This window comes from Nesoenas mayeri (genome assembly GCF_963082525.1).
Source record: "Nesoenas mayeri genome assembly, contig: SCAFFOLD_143, whole genome shotgun sequence".
Classification (NCBI taxonomy): Eukaryota; Metazoa; Chordata; class Aves; order Columbiformes; family Columbidae; genus Nesoenas; species Nesoenas mayeri.
In genome coordinates, this window is record NW_027660019.1 from 55114 (window position 1) to 68807 (window position 13694).

The 13694-nt window shown below is 60.2% G+C and overlaps 1 protein-coding gene across 1 annotated transcript in view; it reads right to left on the reverse strand.

Moving 5' to 3' along the window:
* The window catches only part of NEURL4 (neuralized E3 ubiquitin protein ligase 4), a gene marked incomplete at both ends in the record, with an annotated part of 67237 nt that extends 54754 nt beyond the window's left edge, over nucleotides 1-12483 (reverse strand). The window contains 11 exon segments of the mRNA XM_080364490.1: nucleotides 4604-4677; nucleotides 4680-4766; nucleotides 4769-4870; nucleotides 4872-4882; nucleotides 6217-6289; nucleotides 7216-7304; nucleotides 8133-8163; nucleotides 8165-8245; nucleotides 10263-10315; nucleotides 10318-10440; nucleotides 12418-12483. Of these exon segments, the coding sequence (XP_080220616.1) occupies nucleotides 4604-4677; nucleotides 4680-4766; nucleotides 4769-4870; nucleotides 4872-4882; nucleotides 6217-6289; nucleotides 7216-7304; nucleotides 8133-8163; nucleotides 8165-8245; nucleotides 10263-10315; nucleotides 10318-10440; nucleotides 12418-12483 (790 nt within the window).
* Nucleotides 12484-13694: the final 1211 nt, after the last annotated feature.

The window sequence follows — 13694 nt, forward strand, 5'->3', positions numbered from 1 at the left end:
CACAAAGTCAACGGGGACATGAGGTCAATGGGGACATGAGGTCAATGGGGACACAAGGACACAAAGTCAATGAGGACACAAGGACATAAAGTCAATGGGGACATCAGGGTTGGGGACACGAAGGACACAATATCAATGGGGACAGCAGGTCAATGGGGACATCAGGGATGGGGACATCAGGGATGGAGACACAAGGACACAACGTCAATGGGGACATCAGGTCAATGGGGACACCAAGGATGGGGACACAAGGACTCAAAGTCAATGGGGACATCAGGGATGGGGACATCAGGTCAATGGGGACAGGAGGTCAATGGGGACACCAAGGATGGGGACACCAAGGACACAACAGCAATGGGGACATGAGGTCAATGGGGACATCAGGGTTAGAGACATCAGGTCAATGGGGACATCAGGTCAATGGGGACACAAGGACACAAAGTCAATGGGGACATCAAGGATGGGGACATTAGGGCAACAGGGACACCAAGGACACAACATCAATAGGGACATCAGGTCAATGGGGACATCAGGGATGGGGTCACAAGGACACAAAGTCAATGGGGACACAAGGACACAACGTCAATGGGGACATCAGGTCAATGGGGACATCAGGTCAATGGGGACACCAAGGATGGAGACACAAGGACACAAAGTCAATGGGGACACCAGGTCAATGGGGACACCAAGGATGGGGACATCAGGTCAATGGGGACACCAGGTCAATGGGGACACCAAGGATGGGGACATCAGGTCAATGGGGACACCAGGTCAATGGGGACACCAAAGATGGGGACACCAGGTCAATGGGGACACCAGGTCAATGGGGACACCAAGGATGGGGACACCAGGTCAATGGGGACACCAGGTCAATGGGGACATCAGGTCAATGGGGACACCAAGGATGGGGACATCAGGTCAATGGGGACATCAGGTCAATGGGGACACAAGGACACAAAGTCAATGGGGACATCAGGGACGGGGACATAAGGTAAATGGGGACATCAGGGTTAGAGACATCAGGTCAATGGGGACACAAGGACACAACATGAATGGGGACATCAAGGATGGGGACATTAGGGCAACAGGGACACCAAGGACACAACATCAATAGGGACATCAGGTCAATGGGGACATCAGGGATGGGGTCACAAGGACACAACGTCAATGGGGACACAAGGACACAACGTCAATGGGGACATCAGGTCAATGGGGACACCAAGGATGGAGACACAAGGACACAAAGTCAATGGGGACACAAGGACACAAAGTCAATGGGGACATCAGGGATGGGGACATCAGGTCAATGGGGACATGAGGTCAATGGGGACACCAAGGATGGGGACACAAGGACACAAAGTCAACGGGGACATGAGGTCAATGGGGACATGAGGTCAATGGGGACACAAGGACACAAAGTCAATGAGGACACAAGGACATAAAGTCAATGGGGACATCAGGGTTGGGGACACGAAGGACACAATATCAATGGGGACAGCAGGTCAATGGGGACATCAGGGATGGGGACATCAGGGATGGGGACATCAGAGATGGAGACACAAGGACACAACGTCAATGGGGACATCAGGTCAATGGGGACACCAAGGATGGGGACACAAGGACTCAAAGTCAATGGGGACATCAGGGATGGGGACATCAGGTCAATGGGGACAGGAGGTCAATGGGGACACCAAGGATGGGGACACCAAGGACACAACAGCAATGGGGACATGAGGTCAATGGGGACATCAGGGTTAGAGACATCAGGTCAATGGGGACATCAGGTCAATGGGGACACAAGGACACAAAGTCAATGGGGATAGCAGGTCAATGGGGACACCAAGGATGGGGACATCAGGTCAATGGGGACACCAGGTCAATGGGGACACCAAGGATGGGGACATCAGGTCAATGGGGACACCAGGGCAATGGGGACATCAGGGCAATGGGGACACCAAGGATGGGGACATCAGGTCAATGGGGACATTAGGTCAATGGGGACACAAGGACACAAAGTCAATGGGGACATCAGGGACGGGGACATAAGGTAAATGGGGACATCAGGGTTAGAGACATCAGGTCAATGGGGACACAAGGACACAACATGAATGGGGACATCAAGGATGGGGACATTAGGGCAACAGGGACACCAAGGACACAACATCAATAGGGACATCAGGTCAATGGGGACATCAGGGATGGGGTCACAAGGACACAACGTCAATGGGGACATCAGGTCAATGGGGACATCAGGTCAATGGGGACACCAAGGATGGAGACACAAGGACACAAAGTCAATGGGGACACAAGGACACAAAGTCAATGGGGACATCAGGGATGGGGACATCAGGTCAATGGGGACAGGAGGTCAATGGGGACACCAAGGATGGGGACACAAGGACTCAAAGTCAATGGGGACATCAGGGATGGGGACATCAGGTCAATGGGGACATGAGGTCAATGGGGACACCAAGGATGGGGACACAAGGACACAAAGTCAACGGGGACATGAGGTCAATGGGGACATGAGGTCAATGGGGACACAAGGACACAAAGTCAATGAGGATACAAGGACATAAAGTCAATGGGGACATCAGGGTTGGGGACACGAAGGACACAATATCAATGGGGACAGCAGGTCAATGGGGACATCAGGGATGGGGACACAAGGACTCAAAGTCAATGGGGACATCAGGGATGGGGACATCAGGTCAATGGGGACATCAGGTCAATGGGGACACCAAGGATGGGGACATCAGGTCAATGGGGACACCAGGGCAATGGGGACACCAGGGTAATGGGGACACCAAGGATGGGGACACCAAGGATGGGGACACCAGGGCAATGGGGACATCAGGGCAATGGGGACACTAAGGATGGGGACATCAGGTCAATGGGGACATCAGGTCAATGGGGACACCAAGGATGGGGACACCAAGGATGGGGACATCAGGTCAATGGGGACATCAGGTCAATGGGGACACAAGGACACAAAGTCAATGGGGACATCAGGGATGGGGACTTAAGGTCTATGGGGACATCAGGTCAATGGGGACATCAGGGATGGGGACATCAGGTCAATGGGGACACCAAGGATGGGGACATCAGGTCAATGGGGACACCAGGTCAATGGGGACACCAAGGATGGGGACATCAGGTCAATGGGGACATCAGGTCAATGGGGACACCAACGATGGGGACACAAGGACTCAAAGTCAATGGGGACATCAGGGATGGGGACATCAGGTCAATGGGGACATCAGGTCAATGGGGACACCAAGGATGGGGACACAAGGACACAACATCAATGGGGACATGAGGTCAATGGGGACATCAGGTCAATGGGGACAAAAGGGATGGGGACACAAGGACACAAAATCCCCATATCCCAGTGTCCCCATCTCCTCATGTCCCCATATCCCAGTGTCCCCATGTCCCCCTGTCCGCCTGTCCCCATGCCCCATATCCCCATGTCCCCATGTCCCCATATCCCCATGCCCCCTGTCCCCATGTCCCCATATCCCCCCATGTCCCCCTGCCCCCCACAACCCCATGATGTCCCCAATGTCCCCAATGCCCCCATTGCCCCCAATGTCCCCATTGCCCCCAACGCCCCCAATGTCCCCATTGTCCACAATGCCCCCAATGTCCCCATTGCCCCCAATGTTCCCAATGCCCCCAATGTCCCCATTGCCCCCAATGCCCCCATTGTCCCCAATGTCCCCATTGCCCCCAATGCCCCCATTGTCCCCAATGTCCCCATTGCCCCCAACGTCCCCATTGCCCCCAATGCCCCCAGTGTCCCCATTGCCCCCAATGCCCCCATTGCCCTCATTGCCCCCAACGTCCCCAACGCCCTCATTGTCCCCAATGCCCCCAATGTCCCCAATGCCCCCAACGTCCCCATTGCCCCCATTGCCCCCAATGCCCCCAATGTCCCCAATGTCCCCATTGCCCCCAATGTCCCCAATGTCCCCATTGCCCCCATTGCCCCCAATGTCCCCAATGCCCCCACTGCCCCCATTGCCCCCAACGTCCCCGTTGCCCCCAATGTCCCCAATGCCCCCACTGCCCCCATTGCCCCCAACGTCCCCGTTGCCCCCAATGTCCCCATTGCCCCCATTGCCCCCATTGTCCCCAATGTCCCCATTGTCCCCAACATCCCCATTGCCCCCAACTCCCCCTTTGCCCCCAATGTCCCCAATGTCTCCATTGCCCCCAATGTCCCCATTGCCCCCAATGTCCCCAATGTCCCCATTGCCCTCAATGTCCCCAATGCCCCCAATGCCCCCAATATCCCCATTACCCCCATTGTCCCCAACGCCTCCATTGCCCCCATTGCCCTCAATGCCTCCAATGTCCCCATTGCCCTCAATGTCCCCAATGCCCCCAATTATCCCCATTGCCCCCAATGTCCCCAATGTCCCCAATGTCCCCATTAGACCCCAATGCCCCCATTGTTCCAAATGCCCCCATTGCCCCCACTGCCCCCATTGCCCCCAATGTCCCCAACGCCCCCACTGCCCCCAATGTCCCCAAAGTCCCCATTGCCCCCAATGCCCCCATTACCCCCATTGACCCCAATGTCCCCAATGTCCCTCACTGTGGCCGCAGCGCCGTGCGTCCCTCGTTGACCACGGCCGCCTTCTGCCCGCAGTTGGGATGGAACACCAGCCTGGGGAGGGCGGGGGGCCCGGCGGGGGGCGGGCGGCCGATGGGGCACGCCTGGGTCCCTCGGGGGACATGGCGCGCAGGATGGCGTTGTGTGACGCCGCAGCCGGTCGCTGGGGTTGTGGCTGTGGACGATTGTCACCTTCACGGCCATCCCGTACAGGTCCACCACCCCGTACACCACCTGAGGGGTCAGCGTTGGTGGCCACCCCTGGGGACACGGGGACACGAGTGTCACCGGGGACACCCCGGGGGCGTGGGGTGACAATGGGGACAGATGGCACTAAAAGCCACCCTGGGGTCTCTCAAGGGCATGGGGTGCAAAGTTGGGGACACTGCAGGGATTCACAATGTGCCCGTGTCCCCATGTCCCCATATCCCCTTGTCCCCATGTCCCCTTGTCCCCCCTGTCCCTATATCCCCGTGTCCCCATGTCCTCATGTCCCCATATGTCCCCATGTCCCCCTGCCCCCATGTCCCCCATGTCCCCATGTCCCCTTGTCCCCATGTCCCCCCAGATCCTCATGTGCCCCCAATGTCCCCATTGCCCCCAATGTCCCCAAAATGCCCCCAATGTCCCCATTGTCCCCAATGTCCCCAATGCCCCCATTGCCCCAAATGCCCCCAATGACCCCAGTGTCCCCAATATCCCAAATGCCCCCAATGCCCCCAACGTCCCCAATGTCCCCAATGTCCCCAAATGCCCCCATTGACCCCCAATGTCCCCCATTGCCCCCAACGTCCCCAATGTCCCCATTGACTCCAATAACCCCAACGTCCCCATTGACCCCAATGTCCCCATTGACCCCACTGCCCCCATTGCCCCAAATGCCCCCAATGTCCCCAATATCCCAAATGCCCCCAATGCCCCCAACGTCCCCATTGTCCCCATTGTCCCCAATGTGCCCATTGCCCCCAATGTCCCCAAATGCCCCCATTGTCCCCATTGACCCCAACGTCCCCATTGCCGCCAATGTCCCCACTGACCCCAATGTCCCCAGTGTCCCCAATGCCCCCAATCTCCCCAATGTCCCCATTGCCCCCAATGTCCCCATTGCCCCCATTGACCCCAGTGTCCCCACTGACCCCAACATCCCCAATGTCCCCATTGCCCCCAACGTCCCCCAATGGCCCCAACGCCTCTGATGTCCCCAATACCCCCAATGTCCCCAATGCCCCCATTGTCCCCATTGACCCCCAACGTCCCCATTGTCCCCAATGCCCCCAACGTTCCCATTGTCCCCATTGCCCCCAATGTCCCCATTGCCCCATTGACCCCAATGTCCCCATTGACCCCCAATGTCCCCATTGCCCCCAACGTCCCCAATGTCCCCATTGCCCCCATTGATCCCAACGTCCCCATTGCCCCCATTGACCCCAATTACCCCAATGCCCCCATTGCCCCCACTGCCCCCATTGTCCCCATTGCCCCCAATGCCCCCAATGCCCCCCAACGCCCCCATTGCCCCCACTGCCCCCAATGTCCCCCAATGCCCCCAATGCCCCCACTGCCCCCACTGCCCCCAATGTCCCCAATGTCCCCACCCTGGTCCACGCCGTTGATGTAGAAGTGCAGCGCATTGTTGGCTTTCCGGGTCAGCCCAATGTGATCCCCCTCCTGTTTGGGGGGACACGGGGTGACAATGGGCCCCCCCAAACCCTGTGTGGGGACCCAGGCGTCCGGGGACCCCCCCACTAACCCCCTTTTTAAGGCTCTTTGGGGAGTCCCAAGGGTTTTTGGGGGGGGGACCCCCAACTTTGGGGGGGTCCCCATAATTTGAGGGGGGGGCCTAGGGGAGAGAACAGGGGTCTGGGGGTGATCCTGGGAAGGGACCCAGGCGTCCGGGGAGCCCCCCCCACCCAACCTCCTTCTCTAAGCATATTGGTTTTGGGGGGTGCCCCCTTGATTCTGGGGGGGTCCTGGGATGGTTTGAGGGGTCCCCTCGATTTTGGGGGTCCCATGGGGATTTGGGGGGGATCCCTTCAATTTGGGGGGGGGTCCTGGGACAATATAGGGGGGTTCCCTGAATTTTGGGGGTCCCAAGGGGATTTGGGGGGGTCCTGGGGGGATTTGGGGGGGGTCCCCTCAATTTTGGGTTGTCCTGGGATGGTTTTGGGGGGGATCCCCTGGATTTTGGGGGTCCCAAGGGATTTGGGGGGATCCCCATGATTTTGGGGGGGGTCCTGGGATGGTTTGGGGGGGGGCCCCCTAGATTTTGGGGGGGTCGTGGGGGGATCCCCCTCAATTTTGGTGGGCTTTGGGGGGCTTTTAGGGGTCCCCCTGAATTTTAGGGGGGGGGTCTTGGGGGGTCCCCTGGATTTTGGGGGTTCCCCTGGATTTTGGGGGGTCCCAGAGGAATTTGGGGGGGTCCCCTCAATTTTGGGGGGGGGTCCCTGGATTCTGGGGGTCCCAAGGGGTTTTGGGGTGTCCTTTGGATTTGGGGGTTTCTGGGGGGGGGTTCCTTTGGATTTTGGGGAGTCTGGGGGGGGGTCCCCATGATTTTGGGGGGGGTCCCCATGATTTTTGGGGTTCGGGGGGGTCACCTGGAGCTCATCGAGGCTGAACTCGCAATATTCACGTCTTGTCCCCTTCCCATTGGTCAGAATCCCACAGCCGCTCATCATGATGGTACCTGGGGAGGGGGGCGGGGATGATAAACAGGGGACCCAGGCGTCCGGGGAGGGCCCCACCCCCATTTGGAAGGGGACCCAGGCATCCGGGGGGGGACCCAGGCGTCCGGGGAACCCCCCACAAGTCGCTTTTTAAAGAGGATTTAGGGAGCCCAAGGGGTATTTTGGAGGGTCCCCACCCCCACTCAGAAGGGACCCAGGCGTCCGGGAGGGACCCAGGCGTCCGGGGGGGGACCCAGGAGTTCTGGGAACCCCCCACAAGTCGCTTTTTAAAAGGGATTTAGGGAGCCCAAGGGTTATTTTGGGGGGTCCCCACCCTCACTTGGAAGGGACCCAGGCGTCCGGGGGGGGGACCCAGGCATCCGGGAGGGGACCCAGGCATCCGGGGACGGACCCAGAAGTTCTGGGAAACCCCCACAAGTCGCTTTTTAAAAGGGATTTAGGGAGTCCAAGGGTTATTTTGGGGGGTCCCCACCCCCACTCGGAAGGGACCCAGGCGTCCGGGAGGGACCCAGGCGTCCGGGGAGGACCCAGGCGTCCGGGAAGCTCCCCCCCCCAACCCCCTTTTCTTAAGGGTATATGGGGACTCCCAAAGAGTTTTGGGGGGGACCCCAAGTTTGGGGGGGTCCCCATAATTTGGGGGGGAAGGGGGTCCCAGGGGTTATGGGGGGGGTTCTGGGAGGGGACCCAGGCGTCCGGGAAGCCCCCCCAACCCCCTTTCTTAAGGGTATATGGGGACTCCCAAGGGGTTTTGGGGGGGACCCCGAGTTTGGGGGGGTCCCCTATAATTTGGGGGGGGGGTCCCCCCATATTTTGGGGGGGGCTCTGACCGGAGCGCAGGTTGGTCATGGTGGCCGGGTACCTCCAGGCTATTGGGGTTATGGGCGGTCACCCCAATTTCAATAGACCCCGACCATTTGTCCACCAGCTTGTCGATGCGGATCTGGGGGGGACAAGGGGGTCAGAGACCCCCCCTGAACCCCCAAATTAACCCCCCTGAACCCCCACATTAAAGTAGGATCCCCCCCAACCCCCAAATTAAACCAGGAACCCCCAAATTAAACCAGGACCCCCCCATGAACCGGGGAACCCCTGAACCTCCAAATTAACCCCCCTGAACCCCCAAATTAACCCAGGAACCCCCCAATGAATCAGGGACCCCCCAATGAACCCCCAAATTAATCCCCCTGAACCCCCAAATTAACACAGGACCCGCATAACCCCCCCAGGACCCCCATAAATCTCACCATGATTCCCATAAGTAGCCCCATAGGACCCCCATAGTGACCCCCAGACCCCCATAATTACCACCATGATCTCCATAAGTACCCCATGGGGACCCCATAACTCCCATAGGACCCCCATAACCCCCCATAGCACCCCCATAACCTCCCCTAGGACCCCCATAATCCCCCCATAGGACCCCCAGAACCTCCCCCATAACCACCCATAGGACCCCCATAGGACCCCCATAACCCCCCTAGGACCCCCATAATGACCCCCATAACCCCCACAAGACCCCCATAGTGACCCCCAGGAGCCTCATAACCCCCCATAGAACCCCCATAATAACCACTAGAGCCCCCCATAAGACCCCCCAGGACCCCCATAACCTCCCATAGAAACCCCATAACACCCCCATAAACCCCCCTAGGATCCCCATAACGACCACTAGAGTCCCCAGGACCCCATAACACCCCCATAATAACGACTAGAGCCCCCATAACACTTCCATAACCCCCCCATAGGACCCCCATAACCTCCCCTAGGATGCCCACCCTCCCCCCTATAATCCCCCCAATTCCCCCCATAACCCTCCCCAGGACCCCCATAGCCCCCCCCATAGAACCCCCCATAACCCCCCAAATTCCCCCCATAGCCCCCCATAGGACCCCCATAACCACCCCTAGGACCCCCCCAGGACCCCCCATAGGACCCCCATAACCCCCCCCAGCACCCCCACAACCCCCCCCAATTGCCCCCATAACCCCCCATAACCCCCCCCTAGGACCCCCCACAACCCCTCATAACCCCCTCCCAGGACCCCCATAACCCCCCCCATAGGACCCCCCATAGGTCCCCCCCATAGCCCCCCCACCTCGAACATCTCCCCGTCGCGCAGGGGCCGGTTGGTGAGCACGACGCCGTTGTTGAGACCCCCAGAACCCCCCAGGACCCCCATAACCTCCCATAGGACCCCCATAACCACCCCTAGGATCCCCATAACCCCCATAGGACCCCCATAACCACCCCTAGGATCCCCATAACCCCCATAGGACCCCCATAACAACCACTAGAGCCCACATATCATCCCCCAGAAGCCCCCCATAGGACCCCCATAACCCTCCCCAATTCCCCCCATAGCACCCCCATAACCCCCCATAGAACCCCCAGAACCCCCCATAGGACCCCCATAACCCCTCATAGGACCCCCATAACCCCCCATAACCCCCCCTAGGACCCCCATAACCCCCCCAGGACCCCATAACCCCCCCAGTTCCCCCCATAGGACCCCCATAACCCCCATAAGACCCCCATAACCCCTCCCAGGACCCCCATAGCCTCCCATAGAACCCCCATAACCCCCCCCCCAGGAGCCCCATACCCCCCATAGGACCGCCATAACCCCCCCATAGGACCCCCATAATAACCACTAGAGCCCCCATAACACCCCCCATAACCCCCCCCAGGACCCCTATAGGACCCCCATAACCTCCCCAATTCCTCCCGTAACCCCCCCAATTCCCCCCATAAACCCCCCCTAGGAACCCCATAACACCCCCCCTAACCCCCCCCAACCCCCCATAACCCCCCCTAGGACCCCATAACACCCCCCATAACCCCCCCAAAGCCCCCCCATAGGACCCCCATAGCCCCCATAACCCCCCCTTAGGACCCCCATAACCCCCCCATAACCGCCCCATAGGACCCCCCATAGGTCCCCCCCATAGCCCCCCCACCTCGAACATCTCCCCGTCGCGCAGGGGCCGGTTGGTGAGCACGACGCCGTTGTGAACTCGTCCAGCGGGCGCCTCCTCTCCGCCGTCTTGTGCCCGTTGCTCAGCTTGATCAGCGCCCCGCACTTCTCGTGGAACAGCAGCGCCTCATTGGACAGCGCTGGCCCCGCCCACGCCGCGCCTGGAGGGGGCGGGGCCATATCAGGGACACGCCCCCTCCAAAAGGACACGCCCACCGGAGGGGCACAACCACCAATGAACTGCCTATTAAGGCATATTAGTAAGAGGGGAAGCTCCGCCATGGGGGAGGCCACGCCCCCTTGGTTAGGACACGCCCCTTGAATAGGCCACGCCCCCTCAGGACCACCCCCCCCACCCCCCCTCCCCTATTTAATCATTATGGCAAGGGAGGGGAAGCCCCGCCCCCTTTATTGGCCACGCCCACATGAATAGACCACGCCCCCTTGGAAAGAACACGCCCCTTTGAATAGGCCACGCCCCCTCAGGACAGCCCCATCCCCCCCCCATTCAATCATTATGGCAAGGGGAGAGAAGCTCCGCCCCCTTATTGGCCACGCACCCAATAGGCCACGCCCCTGGAATAGGCCACGCCCCCTCAGGACCACACACACCCCCCCTAAAGTATTATGGCAAGGGAGAGGAAGCTCCGCCCTCTTTAGTGGCCACACCCCCTTGAATAGGCCACGCCCCATGAGAACACCCTCCTTCAATCATTATGGTAAGGGGAAGGAAAGCTCCGCCCCCTTAGTGGCCACGCCCACTTGATAGACTACGCCCCTCGGATAGGCCACGCCCCCTCAGGACTCCCCCTCCTTCAATCATTATGGCAAGGGAAGGAAAGCTCCGCCTCCTTATTGGCCACGCCCCCCCTGTGACACCCCCCCCCCCCCCCCCGTCAATCGTTATGGCAAGAGAGGGGAAGCTCCGCCCCCTTAATGGCCACGCCCACTTGAATAGGCCACGCACCCCTAGGATCCCCCCTTCAATCATTATGGGGGAGGCCACGCCCCCCTGGGACCCCCCCTGCCAATCATTATGGCAAGGGAGGGGAAGCTCCGCCCCCTTAGTGGCCACGCCTCCTTGATTAGAACACGCCACTCGAATAGGCCACGCCCCCTCAGGACCACTCACACCCCCCCCCCATTCAATCATAATGGCATGGGAAGGAAAGCTCCCCGCCCCCTTATTGGCCACGCCCCCTTGAATAGGCCACACCCCCTCAGGACCACCCACACCCCCCCCTATTCAACCATTATGGCAAGGGAAGGAAAGCTCCGCCCCCTTAGTGCCACGCCCCCCTGTGACACTCCCCCACCCCCTCCGTCAATCATTATGGCAAGAGAGGGGAAGCTCCGCCCCCTTAGTGGCCACGCCCCCTTGGATAGAAACACGCCCCTTGAATAGGCCACGCCCCCTCAGGACCACCCCACATCCCCCCATTCAATCATTATGGCATGGGAAGGAAAGCTCCGCCCCCTTATTGGCCACGCGCCCCCTTGAATAGGCCACGCCCACCACAGAACACACCCACCCCCAATTACTATGGCAAGGGGAGAAGCTCCGCCCCTTAATGGCCACGCCCCCTTGAATAGGCCACACCCCCCTGAGGCCACGCCCCCTAGGACCCCCCCCCCCCGGTCAATCATTATGGCAAGGGAAGGAAAGCTCCGCCCACAAGCGAGGCCACGTCCCCCTGGTACCCCCTTCAGTCATTATGGCAAGGGAGAAGCTCCGCCTCCTCATTGGCCACGCCCACTTGGATAGAACACGCCCCTTGAATAGGCCACGCCCCCTCAGGACCACCCCACCCCCACTCCCATTCAATCATTATGGCAAGGGAGGGGAAGCTCCGCCCCCTTATTGGCCATACCCCCTTGATTAGGCCACGCCCCCACCCTATTTATGGCAGACCGGATAAAGCCCTGCCCACTGATGTTGGCCACGCCCCCCATACAAGACCACGCCCCCCTCACCCACAAATTGGCCCAAAGCTCCACCCCCCATTGGCCACGCCCCTGGGGACAAAGCCCCGCCCCCTCCCATCTGCAGTCAGGGCTGGATGTGGCCCCGCCCCCTGGGAGGCTCCGCCCCTTTGGGAGGCCCCGCCTCCTTGGGAGGCCCCGCCCCTGTCACTCACCCTCGGGCGTGTCCAGGCTGTCGGGAAATTTGTCCGGGCGGGGGCGGGGCGGGGCCGGGGGCAGCGCTGGGGGGGGCAATCGGACCAGTGACCCCCAGTGCTCCCAGTAACACCCCAGTGACCCCAGTGACCCCCCAGTAACAACCACAGTAACACCCCAGTGGTCCCAGTGACACCCCAGTGCTCCCAATAACACCCCAGTGACCCCCCAGTGCTCCCAGTAACACCCCAGTAACCCCAGTGACCCCCCAGTAACACTCCAGTGACCCCCCCAGTGCTCCCAGTAACACCCCAGTGACCCCCCAGTAACACCCCAGTGCTCCCAATAACCCCAATGACCCCCCCAGTGCCCTCCCCGTAACCCAGTGACCCCCCAGTAACACTCCAGTGACCCCCCCAGTGCTCCCAGTAACCCCAATGACCCCTCAGTGCCCTTCCAGTAACCCCAGTGACCCCCCAGTAACACCCCAGGGACCCCCCAGTGCTCCCAGTAACACGCCAGTGAACCCCCCCAGTAACCCCAGTGACACCCCAGTAACACCAGTGACCCCAGTGACCCCCCAGTGCTCCCAGTAACACCCCAGTGACCCCCCCAGTGCTCCCAATAACCCCAATGGCCCCCCCAGTGCCCTCCCAGTAACCCCAGTGACCCCCCAGTAACAAACACAGTAACACCCCAGTGGTCCCAGTAACATCCCAGTGACCCCCGTGACCCCCCAGTAACACCCCAGTGACCTCCCAGTGCTCCCAGTAACCCCAGTGACCCCCCAGTGCTCCCACTGCCCTCTCAGTAACCCCAGTGACCCCCCAGTAACACCCCAGTGACCCCCCCAGTGCTCCCAGTAACACCCCAGTGACCCGCCCAGTGCTCCCAGTAACCCCAGTGACCTCCCAGTAACAACCCCAATGACCCCTCCAGTGCTCCCAGTAACACGCCAGTGACCCCCCCAGTGCTCCAGTAACCCCAGTGACCCCCCAGTAACAACTCCAGTGACCCCCCCAGTGCTCCCAGTAACACCCCAGTGACCCCCCCAGTGCTCCCAATAACCCCAATGGCCCCCCCAGTGCCCTCCAGTAACCCCAGTGACCCCCCAGTAACAACCACAGTAACACCCCAGTGGTCTCAGTAACATCCCAGTGACCCCCCAGTGCTCCCAGTAACATCCCAGTGACCCCCGTGACCCCCCAGTAACACCCCAGTGACCTCCCAGTGCCCTCTCAGTAACCCCAGTGACCCCCCAGTGCTCCAGTAACCCCAGTGACCCCCAAACCCACCC